At 59.0% G+C, this 22536-nt stretch overlaps 1 protein-coding gene across 1 annotated transcript; it reads left to right on the top strand.

Annotated features, from left to right (window-relative positions):
* Positions 1–216: 216 nt before the first annotated feature.
* On the top strand, positions 217–16428 carry PSEUBRA_001819 (ATPase, dynein-related, AAA domain protein; the record flags this gene model as incomplete). Its single annotated transcript, XM_059464689.1, has 2 exons — positions 217–8767; positions 8825–16428. The coding sequence occupies 2 exons, from the start codon at positions 217–219 to the stop codon at positions 16426–16428; spliced, it is 16155 nt and encodes a 5384-aa protein (XP_059320820.1).
* Positions 16429–22536: the final 6108 nt, after the last annotated feature.

Genomic DNA, 22536 nt, shown 5'->3' with positions numbered 1-22536 from the left:
ACCGATCACGACGTCACATCCCCATCGCATCAGCAGCATATCAGCGGGAAGAACGAGCCTGACTATCCAAGGTCATACACTTGCTACATCGCGCGCTTTCCGACAGGTGATTCTTCGGAACGCTGGTCAACTTTGCCAGCTTCTCTACACCATCGCATGACCGGCACTTCCCATTGCTCATAGAAAGCAGGCTCTTTGCCATCGGCGACGAAAAAGATGGGTCTCGTCATCTTTGCGTCAACAGGTACCTCCCAGGGCGAGGCATCGACCAGCCCAGCACGGCGCTCAGCACTGCACCTCGACCTTAACACCAGCTGCACCGTGTTGCTAGATGAGCTGGCAGACCAGCCCGAGGCCGTGTCGATACTGCAGGATGCTATCGCAGTACTCAAAACTGGCGGCGAAGCGGTATCACCTACGCTCGACAGCCTCTCGAAGCTGCTCTTGTTTCCAACTTGCGCTCTGCCCGTTGCGTCCCAGCTCCGACCTATACTCTTGGATCTGTACATCCGCAGCGTCAGACAAGCCCAAGCCTCAGACAGCACGGAAGCCCTCCTGAGGGCGCTGCACGCTTCTGCCATCCTGGTCGGCATCTTCCCTCACGACATCTTCGAGCCGCTCAAGCGATTCACCCAACAAGCCAGCTTCCTTGCCTTGCTCCAGTACCTCCCGACAGCGCAAGCACACGTGCAGCATCAAGCGCTCTTGGATCTCTGCAGGATCGTTGCAGCGGCGCCAAATGCGCTAACTGGCGAGATTGGACAATATTTCGCCCTATGGGCTCACCGCGTTACTCTCTCCTCGGATGCTTCGGTTCGGCTCCCAACACGGTTGTTGGCTCTTCACTTCTTCGCCCTGCAGCAGGGCATCAGCGAGGAAGGACGCCTTCAATTGACGCACAAGTGCATCGGTGCAGTCTCTGTCGGCTCGTCCGATCTGTACAGTCACGACGCTATGGCTGCTCTCGTCTTCGAACCGGCTGGAGTCAACGCATGGACCATCGAGGTGGAAGAGTTCTCGCGCATCCAACGCGCTCGCGCTTCGGTCACATCCCGCGCTGTAGCATTCCTGCCATCGCATGATGAAGCGAAGGGCTCAGAGAGCAAAGGGGTGACTCTCTCTCCTGACGCGCTCTCTTCCGAGGTATGCTGCGTTGGTGGTGTGTTGCTTGCACGCTCCCCGCAGAGCATCACGCTCGACGACTCAATATCACCGGAGGATCGCTTCATCGAAACCGCAGGCGTCACTCCTTCGTTGAGCGAGCTCGCCCTTCGCCTCAGCCTCAACTATCCCATCTTGCTCTCTGGTCCAGCCTCCAGCGGCAAGTCGAGCTTGATTCGACATCTCTCTCAGCTGCTCAAGGGTGCAGAATCAGCCTCGACGGCAAGCCACCTCCTGTCCATTCAGCTCGGCGACCAGTCTGGTATCGACGCAAAGCAGCTCCTCGGCTCTTTCGTCTCGAGTCCCACAGAGCCAGGAAAATTCGAATGGACCGAAGGCGCACTCACACGCGCCGTGCGTCAAGGCAAATGGGTCGTCCTGGAAGATATCGACAAGGCAGGATCCGAGGTCCTCAGCACCGTAGCCAGACTCGTCGAGCAGCTGGGCCCAACGAAGGCACCCGGCACTCGCACCACCATCGATCTCGGCACTCGTGGCAAAATCGCGGCAGGTGACGGATTCGCTCTATTCGCCACACGCTCCATCACATCCTCAGTCAGGAACGCAGCTTCTCCTTCCAGCGCCACCTTTCTCGGCAGCTCGCACTGGTCGGAAGTCGTCATCGACTCACCAACTCAAAAGGATGTCGACAGCATTCTGAGGAACAAGTTTCCTCGTCTCGCACATCAGCAGTCTCGCTTCGTCGATCGCTTGGTCGCTACTTGGTACAAACTTCAACGCGCCACACAACCTTCAGCCGCGACTTCGCATCCAAGCACCAAGGTCTCGGTCAGCACGGCCGGAAGCGTCCGCACTGCGACCTTGCGCGATCTCATCAAGTGGTGTCGCCGTGTCGAGCGTCTCCTCTCTTTGGACCTCGAGACGCTCTCTGATCCGCTCAACAACCCCGTGCAGCAGGAAGAGATCTTCATCGAGGCTTGTGACATCTTTCTCGGCTCCGTGCCAGAGGCCCAGAACATGTCACAAACTTCAGCTGCGGGCGCCTCCCAGACCCCGAAGGTAGTCAATGGCAAAAGCGCGGACCGCTACAGCGCACTCGTGGAGCTGCTCGCAGAAGAGCTCGGCTTGACCGGCGAGAGAGCATGGTGGGCACTCAAGCAACGCCTTCCAGAGCTCTCCGTTCGGTCGTCAGAGTCCGTCCCAAATCCTTCGTTGGACGCTGGCTCCAGTCTCATTCGCGTCGGGCGCTGCGAGCTGTCGCGTCGTCGCTCCAAAGCTACAGCGAAACGCGCCGCGCCGGTCTCGAGAAAGTTTGCCATGACCAAACCATCTCTGCTTCTGCTCGAGAGGCTGACAGTGGCCACCGCTCTGGCTGAGCCTGTACTCCTCGTCGGCGAAACAGGCACGGGAAAGACAACGGTGGTCCAGCATCTGGCTTCGCTCCTTGGTCAACCCATGACAGCGCTCAACCTCAGCCAACAGACAGAAAGCGGTGACTTGCTAGGAGCTTTCAAGCCGCTCGATCCCAAGATTCCAGCCACCGAATTGCACGACCAGTGGAGCTCACTCTTCGCTCGCACCTTCTCATCTCGTCGCAATGCTCGCTTCGTCGACGCCGAGCGCAAAGCTTTTGTCTCGGGCAAGTGGTCGCGCCTAGCCCAGCTCTGGCGCGAATCGGCCAAGATGGCGTCGCAACGGAAGAAGGAGTCCGCCAAGAAGGACGCTGACATCACCACCGCTGACACGAACGGCCGCTCGGACTCTGGCTCGAGAAAGAAGCGCAAGACAGAGCAAGGTGCAACGGAAGGATCGTCGGCTGATGTCGACGACGCACGCGCAGAGGCGGACCTTGATCGAGAATGGGTCGAGCTCGACGCAAAGGCACGGGATTTTGGCCTGCAGCATGGCAGCAAGAAGAAGAATCTCGTCTTTTCATTCGTCGAAGGGCCTCTGGTCAAGGCGCTTCGCCAAGGTGACTGGATCTTGCTCGATGAGATCAATCTGGCCGCTGCCGAGACGCTCGACAGTCTCACGGGTCTTCTGCAATCCCCGACATCCAGCATCACCCTCACGGAACGTGGCGACCTGGAGCCCATTCCCAGGCATCCCAACTTCCGTCTCTTCGCATGCATGAACCCTGCCACTGACGTTGGCAAGAAGGATCTTCCAGCGAGTCTGAGGTCGCGCTTCACCGAGCTGTACGTGCCAAGCCCTGACGCGGACCGCGACGCCCTCACAGCTATCGTGGAGAAGTACATCGGCGAGCATGCTCTTGGCGATCGAGGTGCCGTTATGGACGTGGCCGAGTGTTATGCCGAGATTCGACGTCTGGCGCAGCAGCACCAACTCGCAGACGGCGCCAACCAGCGACCTCACTTTTCCATTCGAACGCTGTCCCGCGCCTTGACCTTTGCCACCGACATTGCACCACAGTACGGCCTGCGTCGTAGTCTCTGGGAAGGCTTCATCATGGCTTTCACGCTCTTGCTTGACGATGCAAGCGCGAGGGTGGTGCGGGCCATCATCGAGCGACACACCCTCACCAAGGCTAAGAACGCCCGCGCCATCGCCACCTTCGTCCCTCCTGCACGTAAGGGCACGGATGACGGCGACTTTGTTCAAGTCGGTCCATTCTGGCTGCCAACAGGACCTGCGCCGCTCGACCCTGCCGAAGATTACATTCTCACGCCTTCCGTGCAGAGCAAGCTCGTTGGCCTCTCACGAGCGGCTTTGACGCGCCGCTTCCCCGTCCTCATTCAAGGACCAACATCAGCGGGCAAGACGAGTGCCGTTGAGTTCCTGGCTCGACGCACCGGCCATCGTTTCGTTCGCATCAACAATCACGAGCACACCGACATTCAGGAGTACATTGGCTCTTACGCATCGGATCCTGACTCGGGCAAACTGAGCTTCCAGGAAGGCCTCCTCGTCAAGGCTTTGCGAAGGGGAGACTGGATCGTCCTGGACGAGCTCAACTTGGCGCCCACCGACGTACTCGAGGCTCTCAACCGTCTCCTCGATGATAACCGCGAATTGGTCATTCCCGAAACCGGCGAAGTCGTCAAGCCTCATCCGCACTTCATGCTCTTCGCCACGCAGAATCCTCCTGGTCTCTATGCCGGGCGCAAGGTCCTCAGTCGCGCCTTCCGAAACCGATTCCTGGAGATCCATTTCGATGACGTCCCTCGAGCCGAGCTTGAGACGATCTTGACCAATCGATGCAAGATCGCTCCGTCTTACTCTTCGCGCATCGTCGGCGTCTTCGAGGAGCTGCAGAAACGTCGTCAGGCTGGCCGTGTCTTTGAGACCAAGCAGGCCTTTGTGACGCTGCGTGACCTGTTCCGCTGGGGTAATCGCGAGGCCGTGGGCTACCAGCAGCTTGCAGAGAATGGCTACATGCTCATTGCAGAGCGAGCGCGTCGTCCCGACGACAAAGAGACCGTCAAGGAGGTCATCGAGAAAATCATGCGTGTCAAGCTCGACGTCGATCGCATGTATCTGCTTGAGGGCCCGGAGAGTGAAGCCACGCTGGCGCGTATCGGCCAAGGACTTGGCAACTCTATCCTCAAGACGTTGTCCAACACGAGCATCGTCAGAACGTCCGCCTTCCAGCGATTGCTGTGCCTTGTCGCCACGAGTCTGCGATACAACGAGCCGGTGCTCCTCGTCGGAGAGACAGGTGCAGGCAAGACATCCGTCTGCGAAGTGCTGGCACTTGCTTTCGGCCGCGAGCTGCACTGCGTCAACTGTCACCAGAACACCGATACGGCGGATTTGCTCGGTGGTCAGCGTCCTCTGCGCAACCGAGCCGCCCTGCAGAACTCGGCAAAGATTGCCTGCATCGAGGCCCTTGATGCCCTGCAGATCGCGCACGAGCTGACCCCAGAGAGCAAGCTCGAGGATGTGTCCTCCTTCACCGAGTCGTTTCTTGCGAAAGAGGCCCGGCAGCTCACCGCGCTTCCGGAGGCGCAGAAGGACGAAGCTCGACAAGCGCTGCAAGATGCACTGCGCGCTGTGTATCAAGCAACGGCTCTGTTCGAATGGCAGGACGGACCGCTTGTCCAAGCGATGCGCGCCGGCGATCACATCTTGCTTGACGAGATTTCTCTCGCCGACGATAGCGTGCTGGAGCGTCTCAACAGTGTTCTCGAACCTGCAAGGACGCTGGTCCTGGCTGAGCGAGCGACTTCGTCCAGCCAGCTGAACTCGGAGTCGGATCTGTCGGCGTCGCAGATCACAGGCGCGGACGGCTTCCAAGTCCTCGCCACCATGAATCCTGGCGGTGACTACGGCAAAAAGGAGTTGTCGCCCGCTTTGCGCAACCGCTTCACTGAAATCTGGGTCCCTCATGTCGATATCCGTGCCGATCTGATTCAGATCATCAACGCACAGTGGAAAGACGCGAGTCTGTCGGCATGGACGGAGCCCATCATCGATTTCTCGGATTGGTTCATCCATCAGATTGGCGGTCGCGACCAGTCTGGTCTCGGTTTGCGCGACCTTCTCACATGGGCTTCTTTCATGAACGAGCTTGCCGTCAACGACCTCCTCGATCTGGCTTTGGCTTTTGCTCATGGCGCGTCTCTGACCATCATCGATGGTCTTGGGGCTTTGCCCGCGACAGCCGCCATGACAGCAGCAGGACTAAGTCAGCTGCGCGACCGCTGCCTCACTAAGGTAGCAGAGCTGATTGCGCCGCAAGAGTACGACCCCAAGCTGTCCAGCCTGTTCGAGGTGGAAGTCTCAGACGAGCGACTTCGCATCGGTCCCTTCATGATCTCTCGAGGAAGTCTGGGACTGGCTTCACAAGCGTCGTCTTTCAGCTTCGGAGCCAAGACATCTGCATCCAACGCAATGCGAGTCCTCCGAGCGCTTTCGGTGCCAGGCAAGTCGGTGCTGCTTGAAGGCAGTCCGGGAGCAGGCAAGACGAGTCTGATCACTGCTCTTGCTGCGGGAGCTGGTCGTCCGCTCACGCGTATCAACTTGTCCGATCAGACCGAGCTCGTGGATCTGTTTGGCTCCGACATGCCACTGGAAGGTGGTGGTCCTGGCGAGTTTGCCTGGCGCGATGCCGCCTTCTTGACGGCCATGCAGCAAGGCGAATGGGTTTTGCTCGACGAGATGAATCTCGCGTCGCAGACCGTGCTCGAGGGTCTCAATTCGTGTCTCGACCATCGTGGAACCGTCTACGTCCCCGAACTCGGGCGCTCCTTCACCAAGCATCCGAACTTCCGCATCTTTGCGGCTCAGAACCCTCATCATCAGGGCGGCGGGAGGAAGGGTCTTCCGAAGTCATTCCTCAACCGATTCATCAAGGTGCACATCGAGGAGCTCACCGGCGATGACATTCTTGCCATCAGCTCGCATCTATATCCCAACTTCGACGTCGATCGGCTGCAACAGATGATCCGTTTCAACTTCGAGCTTCACCACGAAGTTGTCGTCAGGCACTCCTTTGGCCGGATCGGAGCGCCTTGGGAGTTCAATCTGCGGGATCTCATGCGATGGCTCGACCTGCTGCACACCGATCTCGGTCTGAACAAGCTGGGCGATCCGATCGAGCATCTTGCTTCGCTCTACGTCCTGCGCTTCCGCACTCCTGCTGATCGCCAAGCAGCTCGCGAGCTGTATCGCAAAGCCTTTGGCGTCAGCTCGCACATCGACTCGCACATTGTGCCGACGCTCACGCCCAGCCAGGTGCGAATCGGACATGCAGTGATGCAGCGCAAGCCGTCGCTCAGTGCGGACAAGCAACGTCTCGTGCTGCTTCCCGGCCAGTTGCCCGCTCTTGAGGCTCTGATCGACTGCGTGCACAAAGAGTGGCTGGCTATTCTAGTTGGCCCCACAGGCAGCGCCAAGACGAGCATCGTGCGACTGCTGGCCCAACTGGCAGGTGCGCGTCTGGAGGAGTTCCACATGAACTCAGGCACCGACACCATGGACCTGATTGGCACGTTCGAACAGTACGACCCCCTCGCTCGATCTCGCCACGTTCTCAGCACCCTGTTGCTCGAGATGCAGCGATGCTCCGAAGCCGTCGCTTCTCACAACACGGATCGATTTGCTGCTTTCACGGCCGCTCGCAACGTGCTTGAAGCTGTGACGCAGACTTCTGGAGCGGCTGTACTCCCCGAGAGCCTGTCTCAGGCCATTGAGGCAGTGCAAGCTGCCGCCGGCCCGGTCGGCGGCGAAAGCCTGAATGCTGCTATCGAAGAAGCATTGGCAGTGGCGACGCAAATGGCGCAGAGCTCGGCAGACACGCAGAAGGCCACTGGAAGGTTCGAATGGATCGACGGACCGTTGCTCCGTGCGCTCCAAGAGGGCCACTGGCTCATGCTCGACAACGCCAATCTCTGCTCCGCATCGGTGCTCGACCGGCTCAACTCGCTCTTCGAAGTCAATGGCTCCTTGGTCATCAGCGAGCGCGGCGTCGTGGACGGCAAGGTGCCAGTGGTGCGACCTCATCCCAACTTCCGTGTCTTCATGTGCCTGGACCCAAGGCACGGAGAGCTGTCACGAGCCATGCGCAACCGTGGCATCGAGATTGCTCTCCTGCCACAGCAGAAGGCAGCGTCGAGCGATGTCGAGAGACTCACGCAGCTCTGTGGTGGCGGTTCCACTTCGGCCGCTGTCACATCGGCTCCCGCCCAAAGGGTGCTCATGGACGTATCGCTGCATGCTCAGATGCTGCAGCGTGGCCTCAACGAGAGCGATGCGCTGGAGGCTGGCGAGATGCTCGTAGCTCAGCACCGAGACGCGGCAATTTGGACCTCCAGTCAGTTGACGCTCACCAACTCGTCGCTGGCATCTTCCGCCCTACCTCTGTACCTCACAGAAGGCGAAGAGCGCGCGTCCGAGGCGGCAGCATCTCTGCTAGTCCGTCTAAGCCCTCCAAAGGCCTTGATGCTGACACGACAGGTGATGGCCAGATCCTCGCCCTCGGTCTCGAACGACACGTCCGCACTGCTGCAGGAACTTGTGTCGTCACCCGCACTCCTGCTTTCGTCGATGCAGGTGTTGCAGCACTGCTTGGTCGACACGCAACGCATCTCGCTGGGGCTGGCGGATCACTTCGCTCTCGATCTCCGCTACGACGACAATGTGTTTCAACTGTTGGAAGCGCAAGGCGTACCGTCCCAAGCAGTGCACGTTCTGTTGGCTGCCATGCTTCAACGAATCGGAGCTCAAAAGATTATCGAAGGAGCGTCCGCCAAACGAGCCCAAGACCTCAGCATCCTGGAAGGCTCGGCAAGGCTCAGCAGCACCGCCATGGTGCATGACGAAGACCAGGCTACCACCGCCGTGCGCAATGTCTTCCCGTTGATCATCGCAGTGCACAGAATGGTTCTTGCTGCCATGCAGGGCGGACGCTCGGCAATTTTGCCCGCTTCAGCGCTGCGCCAAGTTGCTCTCCTTCTGCGTTCTGCAGAGTATATGCAAAGTCTTTGCACGTCCACGGAGCTTGACTTTTCTTCCATCCAGATCCTCGTGCGGTTCATGTCGGATCTGCTGCGGGAGATCAGCGCGGCTGGAGTCGAGAGCGACGCCAACCTGGTCGAGACCATCGACTTGCTTGGCGGCTCTCTCCAGCTGACCTCGGGTAAGGCTCTCTTCCCCATCTGGTCTCTTCTCGGCGCGGACGAAGGTATGCAGACCAATCTTTACCGACTCATTTGCGACGAAGCGATGTCACTCCCGACAGGCGTTGCCGGAGATCTGCTCAAGAACGCTCTCGATGTGGCCGCCACTCTGTGCGCAGCAGGCAAGCAGTCGGCTGCGTCTTCCGAGCTGAGGGACTTGATGCAGCTCGGATGGCAGACGTTGAAGCTGCTCCGATCAGCCGGCCATAAAGCTGCTCAAGGTCCAGATCAGCATGCTGCTGGTACCACCACGACGGACAGGGCAGAGGCTACGCTTCTGAACCTGGCGGAAGTGTCGACCAAGACGCACGACCTTTTCAGTGGAGCACAAGCGTCCAGGATGAAGCTCATCGTTCATCTGCTCGAGGCCCATGCGTCGCCGTCCATGCAGGCGGCTGCTGCGCCGTTCAAAGCGGCCTTGTGGGCTTCGGACCACGGCTCTGAACCTTCTAAAGCGCTGCTCGCCGACTTCTCCTGGATGCGACGTCTCTGGCCAGTCGAAGTAGGCCAGACTTCGACAAGCGATGGGCCTGCTATCCTCTTGCGACCTTCTGCCTTGCAGACGTTGCTCGGGTCACGCTTCGGAACCAGATCGCTTCTGGAGAAGTCGCTTCACGATGCATCGGTCGGCCGCATGATCAAGAGCGTTGGCGCCGCCTTGCCGGCAAGCTCAGCATCTCGCGCAGACAAGCTCGTGGGCGCCTTGGTGCGCTTCGTCTGCATTGTCTCCGAGACGCTGTACACCGCTGCTCTGAAGGACTTGCCGGAGCACGACCTTCCCACGGCCAAGCGCATGCAAAGTCTGGAAGAGTGCAGCACAGTACTCAAGAGAGTGCTCGGAGGTACACAACGTCTCGCTGACAGCACCGCTGCTGCACTCACGGACTGGCTCGTCGTTCTTGAAGGCGATTTGCTACCCGCCCTGTCGAACCCCAACGGAGGACAAGACGCACAGCTACTAGGACGCGCTTGGATCTCGGTCGCTCTGATCATGCTGCAGCTCTACCTGCCCAATGTTGCACTCGACCCGATCGTCGCTCGCCGCACCATGGCCGAATTTGGGGACTTCTGCCGCGTCCAACTCGAAAGCGCCATGGGACTCGAGATCTACGCAGAGTCGATCGTCACGGGTGGGACCGAGAACCGAGTCATCCGCGACTTGCGAGCTCAGATCGACGAGACCAGAGTGCAGCTCAAGACGCAAGGTGGTGACCGCGCTCAAGCGTGGCGCAAGCCCAACCTCAAGCTCCTGTCGCAATTTTACCGCGAGACGTCGTCGTTCTTGCGCGAAGTCGTGACCGCCGAGCGAGTGGCCGATCTTGTCCGTGCCTTGACGGACGAACCATCCGAGCAGGCAGAGCAGCGAGAGGCGAGCTTGCAAGCCAGCGTGCTATCGTTCGGCGATCGACTCCGCAAGACATTTGCCGAGCTCCGTGACATGGTGGAGCCCATCATTGCGTCGCTGTTGCAGCTGCAGATGGGTCTGCGTTTGGTGCGACAGGCTGCACGCATCGCGTCTGCCCCTGTAGATGTCCAGCAGCGTGGCACTATCGTCGAGGCATTGGTCACCTTCCCGACCGCACACAGCTCGATCTTGCTCCGTCAGGCAGATTTCACGGGTCAGCTGCAAGCGCGTTCCGACATCTCCGCCTCGCTTCTCATCGCCTCTACAACATCGGTCGCGTACGACCACGCGAGTCTGGGCGTAAATGTGCTCGAAAGTCCAGACACGCTGCGCAACATCAGCCGCAGCTACGAGAGGATCTTCCAGCTGTGGGCGCTCGACCGGGAGCGAGCAAAGCGCGAAGAGGAAGAAGCGGTCAGCTTGTACAAGTCGCGCAAGATCGAAGAGTCGATCGAGATGGATGCCGAGGCAGAGGAGAAGGAGTTCCACGCCCTGTTCCCAGAGTACGACGACGATGTTCTGGACGGCCCACGACCCGTTGCTGGTGCCAACGGCCAAGAACAGTCGAAGCACAAGGGAATGCTGCTGCCTCCGCCACGCTTTGCAACCGTCTTGAGCGCCCACCTGGCCATCTTTGGACCGCCATCGCGCAAGGCTGCCGCCGATCTGTACCAGCAAGAGCGCGACAGTCTCGTGACCAAGCTCGTGCGCAAGCACCACGAGGACTGGCCCGAGGCCATAGACCAAGTCGGCGCTGCTTTCGGTCTTTCAGCAGCCATCGACGATCAGCTCGCATCGAGCCAGACAGCAAAGGACTTCAACTTCTACCTGGACGCCCGACCGGCTGAGGTCCGAAAGGCGACGGCAATCATCGAGGAGCTGCGAACCCGACTTGGCGTTCTGATCCAAGAATGGCCCGAGCAGATGGTCTTGCAGCACATCCGCGATCGTTGTGATGCTATGCTGCGTCTCGATGCTGCGAGTCCTGTGGCCAAGATGCTGAGTGCGCTCGAGCAGCTGCTCACGCACACCGAGGACTGGGAGGGCTTTGCGAGCTCGCAGACGTCCATCCAGGCAAACCGAGAGCGCATCTCGGCTCAGATCATCGAGTGGAGGCGACTGGAGCTGTCATGCTGGGCCGAGCTGCTCAACACGCAGGCACGCAACTTCGAGAACGAGCTTGGAGAGTGGTGGTTCCGCGTGTACGAGATTCTCATCCGCGGCACTCGAGCTGCTTCCGCCGACGGTGCTGAATCGTTCAAGAGCCACGTCGAACAGCTCATCGATGCTGTTGATCAGTTCGTCCGCTCCAGCCCGCTGGGTCAATTCGAGTCGCGTCTGTCGCTCCTCGAGTCGTATGGTCGCTTCATCGACCACCTTGTCCGCTTGGCACCACCCAAGGAGAGCCAAGGTCTCAAGGAAGTCGGTATGGTCTTGCAGAACGTCACTACGTTCTTCCGTCAATTCGACGAACGCATCTCTGGCACCCTGCAGAGTCAACGAGCGGTGCTGGAGAAGGACATCAGGAGCTTCATCAAGCTGGCCAGCTGGAAGGACATTAACATCCATGCGCTGAAGCAGTCGGCACAGAAGACGCATCGACAGCTGCACAAGACGCTGCGCAAGTTCCGCGACATCCTTCGTCAGCCGGTGGATCCCATGCTGGCGTCGCATCTCGATGCTCTCACGCGACGAGAGATTCCGTCGTTGCACATCGAGTCGCGCAGTCTCCGAAACGGGCTCGACATCAGCGAGGAGTCGAGCGAAGCTTGGGCCCAGGCCGTCTCGTTTGCTAGCCTCAATAAGGCTGCACCAGAGCACATCAGAAACGTCGCAAAAACCCTTGCCGTGCTTCAGAAGATGGCAGACGACCGGCTGTGGCCCACCTTGCTTCGACCCACCACCTCAGCAGCCGGAGTGGCCGAGCTGGCCGACGAGATCGTCGACCGCCAGCAGCAGCTTGCCAAGCTCACACCAGCCTTCTCCAAGGAGGACAACGAAAAGTCGATAAAGAATCTCACCGCACGCAAGCGCAAAGCGTGGTCCGACTTGCTGAAGGAGCTCCGCCGCATCGGCCTCAGCTCGTTCGTCAAGACGGATATGGCTGCGATGAACCAGAGCGTGATGCACATCTACACGCGGCCTGCACTTCTCGCGGCCTGCCCTGCTTCGCTGTCGGAGGAGCCGTTCTCGACACTGGAGAGGCTGTTCTTCCGCCTGCTCGCCGCGCTGCCCAAGGTGCGCGACTCGTTGCAGAGCCACAGTCCGGACCTGTCGACGTCGGAGCTGCAGCGCGGCATCAACTACATCGAGCACATCACACATCTCGTGCTTCAGGAGCGCGATCGCATGTTCGACGAGCTGCGGTCGTTGGCGACGCTCGAACAGCTCACAGGCCGAATGCGAGATCTGCACGCCGCAAAGCTGGGCGCAGCCACGAGGGCTTCCAGAGCGACGCCATTCCGGGCGCTCGCCGACTTCCTCGCTCGTCTAGCAAACGCGCTGGACGAGATCAAGACGCAAGCGCCCAAGTTCCTCGCTACTTCCGCGTTCCCAGCGGTGCTTGGCGAGACGCTCACCGGACGCCTGCCCGCGCTCGTTGTCGAACTCACCAAGGCAGCCTCGCATCTCGAGAAGATCGCCAAGACTGCTCTCGCTCAAGACAAAGACGGTCTCTTCTTCCTCACAGAGCAAGACTGCTCGGCCATCGACGCAGCTCGCAAACTCGTCGGCGATCTGGAGCGAGACCTGCACGACCATGTGCAGATCCTCCCTGCGCTGGAGTCGCTCCTGCACCCTGTATGGAAGTGGACAGCCGACAGTCTTCCGCTGTTCGAGCGATGTCTCGCCACTCTGGACGCGCCTTTGAAGGGCGCCGCGATACCGGAGGATCTGGTGCAGCAGGCAGGCACCGTCATCTCGGCCGTCCTGCAGGTTGCGCAAGACGTCCGTCGATCTGGCGCCTCGTCCTCTGCATCCACTGCAGAGGCTTCGGCCGACAGTCTTTCCGACAAGATCGTCACGACAGAGCTGCAGACACTCCAGACGCAGCAAGCGATGCTGCGCACTTCGTCGGTGCTCGCCGAAGTCTCGAAGTTTCTCTTGCTTGCTCAGCAGCTGCCCCGCACACCTGACTCGGAGACACTTGTCCAGGTCCAGCTCACGACCGTCTACCCGTTCCTGCACGAATACTCGGAGCTTCTCCGGGCGCACCTGCTTTCGTCGGCTCATTTCTCTCGCAGCCTGCTCAAGCTCGACCACACACTGTGTCACCTGATGACGGCGTTGGCGAGCAAAGGGTTCTGCAAGCCGCCCGAGGAGTCGACCGACGATGCCGAAGGCGGCGAGGACGGAGAGCAGCTCGAGGGCGGTACCGGCTTGGCGGACGGGAGCGGCGCAAAGGACATCACGGACCAGATGGAGGACGAGGACGAGATCGAGGAGCTCCAGAAGGACGATCCGGCGGACGAAGGGGAGGAGGGAGACAAGACGGAGCGCGAGAAGAACGCCAAGGAGGCCGACCAGGTGGATGGCGAGATGGAGGACGTCAGTGCTGACGAGGGAGATGGAAGCGATCAGGAGGAAGGAGAGGACGGAGAGCAGCCGGAGGATGCGGTAGGTGATGTTGACCCGCTCGATCCGAATGCGGTGGATGAGAAGGTGTGGGATGGAAATGACGAGGATGAAGACGACAAAAAGGATGCACCAGAGGACCAGACGAACAAGGACCTCGGTGCGAACGATGCCGATGGCAAAGACGCCGACTCTGTGCCGAAAGCGGATGATGCGGCGGCGGCCGATGACAAGCAGCAAGAGCGCCCCTCTGACGGCGCCCGCGACGAGCAGCAACAGGCTGACAAGAAGCAAGATCAGACCGACGCCGACGCGGATCAACAAGAAGGCGCGGAGGACCAAGACACATCCGAGCCCGAAGAGCGCGAAGGCGAAGAGGGCGAGGGTGCTGAAGAGGAGGAGAACGACGAAGCCGAGGTGCAGGGCGAGGGTGGCGGACGCCAGCTCGACCAGGAAGCCGAGCAAGGCGAGAACCTCGACCTCGACGAAGACCTCAACATGGACGGTAGCGACGCCGACAGCAACGGCGACCGAGACGACGACGAAGACGGTCTGGACGATCTCAGCGATATCGAGCAGATGCCTGACGATCGACGAGAAGACAAGGTCGACGACAAGGGGATGGACGATCTCATGGACGACCAGCCCGACGCATCCACCGAGGACAACAAACAGGCCGAAGAGACTGCCGAGGGTGAAGCAGCCGAGGAGGAGCCTGAGGACAACACCAAGGTGGACAAAGATGAAGGCGAGGACGCAATGGACGAGGATGGCGAGGAAGACGGGCCCGAGGTGGACTCCAAGCAGGATCGAACTGCGCAGGAAGATTCCGCTGGAGGCCAACAAGACCAGCTCGATCCTTTCGACATCGACGCCGTCGATCAAGGCGCCGATCAAGGTGGTCAAGATGAATCAGCTACCCAACAGCAATCCTCGCGCTCGCAACGAGGCCGCCGCGTCGATGCCAGCAAAGACCAATCGCAAGCCGATCAAGGCCTGGACGTCGACGATGCAGCCGACTCGGCACCGCAAGAGCAGGCAGACCAGCCACCCCCAGCAGGCCAACAAGGCGCCCGTGCGCCCCAGGCCGAGCGAGACGAAATCGCCGGCGACGCCGACCAAGAAGGTGAGGCGGAAGCCGATCCCAATCCGCTTCGTCGAATGGGTGATGCGCTCGAGCAGTTCCGACGCAAGATGCAGGAAATCCAAAAGGCTCAGCAGGAAGAAGAGCAGGTTTCTGGTGATAAGGCCGAACACGACGGTGAAGGTCTGCCGGAGGACACGGACGTCGAGCACGTCGCCAACGACGACGATGCCGAGATGCAAGCGCTGGGAGCTGCCCAGGAGCAAGACGAGGTCCGCAAGCTCGGAGACCTCGGCATCGAAGACGAGGACGAGTCGCTCGGCGCCAAGCCCCGCGGGCAGGACGTCAACGAGCAAGAGGAGGCGGAGCAGCGAGAGCCTCAGCCTCTTCCCGATCAGCCTGTCAAGGAGGAACAGAAGCAGACCGCCGATGGCCTGCAGAAGGCGTTCATGCCTTCGGACCTCAAAGCGTCTTCCTCTTTGACTGCGGAGCAGGAAGCGTTGCTCGACCGAGACGGCGATGCCAACATGGCTGACGAGCTCGATGTCAAGAAGGAAGACTCCGACGAGGAGGCCATGACTCCTCTACCGGATGACGTCCGACGCGAGGCAGACGACGAAGTGCAAGCCGAACTCGAAGCGTTCCGCACCGCCTCCTCGGAAGAGCGTCTCGCGCGGGCAGGCGATCTCTGGCGCTCGTACGCCTCCCTCACAGCCGACCTCGCCTTCTCCCTGTGCGAGCAGCTCCGTCTGATCCTCGCCCCCACCCTCGCCACGCGCCTCAACGGCGACTTCCGCACAGGCAAACGGCTCAACATGCGCAAGATCGTGCCCTTCATCGCGTCCGATTTCGCCAAGGACAAGATCTGGCTGCGACGCACCAAACCCTCTTCGCGCGAGTATCAGGTCATGCTCGCTATCGACGATAGTAGGAGTATGGCCGAGTCGCGGAGTGCGCACCTGGCATACCAGACGCTGGCGCTGGTGACGGGTGCGTTGAGTCGGCTGGAGGTGGGTGATGTCTCGATCTGCCGGTTCGGCGAGGATGTTGATAGTCTGCATGACTTTGGGAGGGGGAGCTTTAGTGATCAGAACGGCGCGCATGTGATCGATCGGTTGGGGTTCACGCAGAGGAAGACGAATGTGCTGCGGCTGGTGGAGAAGAGTTTGGAAGTGTTGGGCGAGGCGAGGGCGAGCCGGTCGTCGTCGAGCGCCAGCCAGGGAGGCGACCTTTGGCAGCTCGAGATCATCATCTCGGACGGCATCTGTCAGGATCATGCCAAGCTGAGATCCTTGCTTCGACGCGCTGCGGAGCAGAGAGTCATGCTCGTATTTGTCGTCATCGACTCGCTCTCGCCTCCTCCAGCGAGTGGGACGTCGACCCCCACACCGGGCACACAGCAACAGAGAAGCTCGATCTTGGACATGACCAACGCATCCTACACCACTGACGCCAACGGTCGACTGCAGCTCAAGATGGAGAGGTACATGGACACGTTCCCCTTCGACTACTACGTAGTGGTGCGCGAGGTCGAGGCGCTCCCCGAGGTGCTGTCGGCGACGCTCAGGCAGTGGGTCGAGAAGATTCGCGAGACGGAATCGTGAAGCTTTTTCTCCTGTCACTCATGGCTTCCCAACAAATGTAAATACGAATGCTACGGTTCCCATACGACGTCCTCTGTGTGTTTGCTCGTCGAGAGAGTGATCGAGCCCGTGATGGGAGGCACAGGCATCTTGTGAGATCGGGTACGACCCCATCGTCAATCGGATCGGATGACTTTCCAACGGAGACGCTCGACCGGATACGACGGCCCAGACGGTTTGGTTTTTGCCAAGATTAAGCTCTCACGCCGGAGCAGCTGCGCATCGGAACCTCAAATACTGATCTTAGGTTTGAAATTTCCCACACTAAAGGCAAGTAGTTACTGGTGCATGGAAACCATCTGCTCGTCGTCTCGGCTGAGCCAATTGATAAGAATGCGAATTCGCCGGTCGACGAGGGGAATTTGACCGGTAGCATCTGGAGAGGGGAAAAGGGAGCTCGGATGGGACGCAGGTGCGCTGCACGTCGTGCAGACAGCGTTCCGATTGGCAGCAGAAGCGGACTCTCAAGGTTTTCCTGCAAGCTGGCCCCATCCATGACGAAGCGAAACTTTGTCATGGAAGTCGATTGATGCGTTTGCGCATTCGGGAACATAGCTGGTCCCGGTGTCATGCGATGCTAACGAGACCAACTCTATCGCGCGCATAGGGGGTTCAAAAGGCCGCTTCAAACGCCGACCCAGGTTGAGGGGTCCATTTACCGGTCGAACTCGGGACGGCTTCCGAAGACCGGTCTGGTGGGTGCCAATTCCACCGGAACGCGCCTCAAGGTCCCCGGTTCCGCACGTACAATGGAGGAAATCGGGTGTTGGCCAGCATCCCGTCGGAAGAGCATGGCGCTGCGAGCGAGTGTTTGTGGAGTCAACACGATGGGTGATGACCCCGGCAGAGGGCGCCGATGCAGTCGGGTGCTTCCTGCGCGCCTCACTTTGCGCAGACCAAGTGTTCGGCTGCGGACGATGATCCCGCTTCTTCGCTTCGGTTTCGAACGAGGTGAAACGGATGCAGCGGAGCACCGCTCGCAGCGATGGATAAGTCGGACAGGTCATGCGACATGGCGTGATCGCCCCCGTGTACGAACATTTCTGGGGGTCACGCAGTCGCGGTCTGGACTGCGCCTTCGATTCGTCGGTTAGGTGAAGTCATGGAAGCTAAGACAGTACCCATGTGATCTTTGGAGGAGCAACGACGCTCGACTGATGCTGCCGCTTTGCTCGATCTGCCCAACTTTGGCCCGCGGCAAAACCCAGGGGAGTAATCAGATCAAACTTGCCTTCATTGTTCGTTGGTTCCCATGGTGATTCGCCGAGGATTTCGAACAAAGACCATGCATAGACAGGTTCGACTCGGCTCGTCTCTATTGTCTATCGCTCGCGCGGGTCAAATCACGCGACATGGCCCGGAATCGAGAGTGTGTCCCAGGCTAGGCTGCCGGTAAAAGACGGCTCGAGCACGCCAAGCTGCTGCTCGGCATTGTTTATTATGTTCCCATGATGGCGGATGCTGCTATTGTCATCCCTGTTCTGCTATTGTGATGAGTGTGGGCTCGCTTGTCGATTTCGAGCCTCGCACATGAAGTGCAGGGCTTTCGATGCGAGACACGGGCCCCTTGCCCCTCGATCGTGTAAACGCCGGAAACCTGGCAGACGCTCCCGGTGTCCGCGGACGAGATGTCGAGCACGTGAAGAGATCTCCGGGCCGCGAATCTCTTGGCGCGCCGCACCGCGTAGCCGGTGCCTGGTCTCGCCTGCCCACGCGGGTGATCTTGCCTTCAAAAGGGAAGCCTTCTGCCATCGCCGAGCTGGTTCATGCAACATGGTATCAAGGCCAGAAGATTACCCGGCGACAAGGTCGTGTTTATGCGCAGAAGTGCACGTATGTTGTGAGTGCATGAGCAGCCTTTGGGATCGTCATTGTTGCCGTCATCGACGAGCTAGTCGTGGCAAGTTCGTAAGGATGGTGCACCCAGAAAGACGGCAAGAGCATCGATTCTGGCCAGTTCTTTCAACGCAATCTGTCTCTTCGAAGCGAGTCCGCAATAAGTGCATGCAGACGACAGTGGAGTGCCAATCAACAAGAGCCGTATCAACAGCGAGTGCTCTCACGCTCCGGGGTAGAAGAGCAGAGAGTGCGTCCGGATGAACGCTTGACACTTAATGAGGCTACACTCCCGTCGGTCCAGGCGGCGAAACCCCGGATGACAGCTGAGGTCAGCAGCCATTGTGGTGAACGTATGTGGAATCATGATCGTGGCGAGAAGCGGAAGAGGAGAGATGGCCCATTGTGTGGATTGATGTCGTCGATTGTGATTCGTGCTGAGCTTGGATTTCGGAAGCTTGCCGAATAAAGTGCGTTACCAAATCGCCTTGGCCTCCATTGTGTTGGTGTGCTGAGTCTGAACCTTGGCATTGTTCGTTGCTGACCGCGCTACGCGCTGTTGCTGTGACTCAAGGCCACAGTTGCACCGACGGAAAACAAATGGCTCTCGCAAGCAAGCACAATGGCACAGCACCGTACCTGAACCCTACAGAGTCCGGTGCCGATGCCGGGCGATCGCGACACCTTGACCTTGTGCATCGCCCTGATTGCTGGGTGTGATATAACGTGACATGGAGGACACCAGAGAAAGACAAGCTTTCCCACCCCCCACGCCGCGCTCCAGAACGATGCCAAGGACTGTCGCTGCAGCTTGTCTCTCGCTAAGCCGGGTCAGCACGGTACCCACGGGAGCGGAGTATGGTCGCTAAATGAAAGCAAGCTGCAGGTCGTGATGAAAATCAGGTGATCGGTATGCAGGGCGCACTTCGGGTGTTCTAGACTCTGTGGGCCGGGTTTGGGAAGGGACAGAGGTGACGGGAGACGGAGTTGTCTCCAGCTGCTTGGGGTCAAGATAAGCGAAAGGAGACGGTGTGATCGGATCTGGCGGGTACAGCAACAGAGACGATCCCTCCCGAGCGTTCCTGGCTGAGTTTGGTGACCCTGTTTCTGAAACGACGCGGTCAGGGCGAGGCGAGGTCAAGGTAAGGTGACTTGTTGTGGTAAGTTGGCTGCGCCCTTTTGCGCTTCGCACCCTTAAGCGAACAGAGACACGAACCGGATGCTGAGAGATGATGCCTCATCGGACCCAAAACAACAGGTCGGTCAACCTCACGCCTTCCGTTCCGGTAAATTTGAAATTTGCCTTTTTCGTCTAGATTTTATTTAATTTTCGATTTTTCCCCGACAGCAGCAAGCAGAACCTGGACCTGATTGGGACCGCGGTTCACGATCACGCTCGCTGCTGTCTGGATGGTGGTACGTACCTTTGACTGATACCATCCAAGTCCGCCCATCTCCATCTGGTCGTTGGTGTCTCGGAACATTACCTCGTTTTACGCTCGCAGCTTCTCCTCATCAGATGACCATGACCTCACAGGCGTGCGTTCCTGGTCGTTGCTGCAAGATCTGGCCCGTAGGGTGTGCCTGATTTGGACCCCTTCACATCTGTCATCCCTCTTGCTCCGGCTCTCTTGCAAGCATTCCGGTGTGCTGTTACCGTGTCTAACCTCGGCTAACGTTCCCTCAGTCCAAGCCCGTGTTGGAAGTGATCTCGGCTAGGATGAAGCTCGATGCGCGGCAGGGGCTGTTCTCAACACAAGGCCAACGACGATGGCATGTATGTAAGCGCCTTGTACCAGCTCGCGGCAGTTATACGATACCATCCGAATCGCCGGAGTCCGAGGTGAATGCTCAGACTGTTATACGCTTAGTTGCCCTCCAATTGAAACAACCCCGATTGGCACGTCGAGTCAGGAGGCATCGAGTGTCTTTGCCCGTTCGCAATTCGAAACCCGAACACACACAGGGTGGATCACGAGACGACGGCGACAGTTCCAAGTCGGACCCCTGTGCTCGCAGCAAACCGCGCTTGAGTGTGATCTTGCTAGCCAGCACAAAAAAGTACTCAAGCATCAACCAGTGAGCGGAACCGGTTATTGGTCATCGATCACACCACGAGAGCCAGCTCTGTCGAGAGCGGATCTTGAAAAGGGGTCTAGACTCGCTTCAGCCGAACGGTTCGGCTCTGCGTCGTACCGCCCTGCAATGCATCATCCAACCTCGTGCATAGCGTGACAACCATCATCCGAGCCGAGCCGGTGTTGTCTGTCGTCAATGTCTTTGAAACAGCAATGCCAAGCAATCCGGGCTGCACGTACGTACTGGCCCTGCATCCGAATGCCAGCCTCTCCATGTTCAAAGTCCGAAGCAGTGTGTCGGATCGGCGTGGACACGATTCGAGTCTGGCCCACCCGGTCGCGCCCATCGATCCACCCGAGACCATGTCGGGCGGAGTATCCAGCTGTGTTCCTGAATGACAATGTCACGTGCTCTTGGATGTAGGCAAAGACGAGGATGGCAGCGGTAGACCAAGCCAACGAGGATGGTGGTGAGCGAGGTGGCTCCGGACTTTGGAGTTTTGAGTTTGGAAAATGGGCTTTAAAATTGACTGCTGTCCAGCTGATCGCTGTCCGCTCGATCGGTAACGAATTTCAAACTCAAAGCAAACTGTCGGACCCACTGCCGGTCAACTTCCTCCCTCAGTCAGCAGTGACGCTGGACGTGGGGAAATGCGCGTTCGCCCTTTCCTCCCGATCGAGAGCTAGAACCGAACTGCAGACACTGCATTGACTCCAGGAGCGGAATGGCGAAACACGATCAACATGCCTCGCTTGTTCGTCGCTCGCAGATCCCACTCCAGGGCTTGAGAGTGGCACGGTCAACTGCTCTGAATGCTGAATGCTTGCTGACTGACCCGGTTGAACGGAGCATCTCGTGCAACCAACCCAATGCAGATCATCGTCTCCAATTCAGCTGTCGCTTTCAATTGCGACAGGGGAGCGAATACATCCCTTCGTCGCTGCTGCATAGGAATGTGGCGCTTGTCATTGATTCTGGAAAGAGAGGTTGACAAGCAAGCCCACAGCGCATGAACCGGTGGCTTTTGCAATTTCATAGGCCTAGCCCGTGGCATTCGAAGACCCGGCGTGCCAGCAAAGCACAGCGGACGATGACCGACATGTCTGGACTGTTTGGTCGCTGGTGATCTAGCCGCAATCACAGTCAGAAAGCACCGCAGGGTCGTCGTAAGCGAAGACCAATGTCGGAACGTGTCCGAGGGATGGTTTCATAGCCGAACCAACGCGATATTTGGTTTTGGGCCCACCTTGTTCATCATTTCCCACGCTCGTCTCGGCTGCGTTGCGCTTGCAGCGAGGAAATGAGATTGTGGCATCTTTCTTCAACATCAAGTCGCTGCCTCCAAGCAACCCCCAACGAGCTGTCACTCTCACATAGCAGTTCATCACTTCTCCCATTCCCTCAAGCTCGACACGACTGGACATGTTGGAGAGGACATGGCGGACAGTGCGAGTCAGACGGTGAAGCCGAGAGGGCGTGCGACAAGAGAGACAGCTGGGCCCACAAATGGTTTGAGATGTGGATTATTTTATTAAAACACCGCCGAACGGGCGACTTCTCTGGTATCAGAAAATTGCACACACCTTGCGCTTTCTGGGCCCCGGTCTTCGGACCCAGCAGCTCCCCTCTGCCAACTTAGCCGCCTCCCTCCGACGCTGGCCTGCTGCTGCCCACACAAAATCACGCCCTTCTCGTGTAAAATTTTCTTTTTCCAAGCGTCGCTCCTCGGCTTTTCCGCTTCTTGTCTCTGCAATCGGTCACGCTTTCGCACGCTCGCTCTTCTGGTACGGTGCCCTCGCATGTGTGTTTGCCTTGGTCGGGCGTAAGCGCGCGCCAAACCGACTTACGGACGTGGCGAACCCATCGCGCTCTTCCTTCACACGCGCCCTGAACACGCGCGCATACAGGCTTGCCCACATGCACACAGTCCCTCCTTCTTTTTCGCTCTTTCGTATTGTTGCCGGTTGGTCCAATCACCGAAGACATTCGTCCCTTGCCCTTCCAGCCGCACCGCACTCGCATTGTCCTAAGCTGACTGTCCTTGTTCGCAGTCTCAGGGTTCATACGATGCAGGGAGGCTGGACCGAGTGTTGCTAACTCGGTACTGCGCAGGCACAGAAACATTCGCTTGGGAGAGCTCGCTTCGCTTCCGTT

The sequence above is a fragment of the Kalmanozyma brasiliensis genome (assembly GCF_000497045.1).
Source record: "Kalmanozyma brasiliensis GHG001 unplaced genomic scaffold PSEUBRA_SCAF15, whole genome shotgun sequence".
In the NCBI taxonomy this organism is placed as follows: domain Eukaryota; kingdom Fungi; phylum Basidiomycota; class Ustilaginomycetes; order Ustilaginales; genus Kalmanozyma; species Kalmanozyma brasiliensis.
Note: the sequence above shows the minus strand (reverse complement) of the source record. Positions and strands in the feature narration are given on the sequence as shown.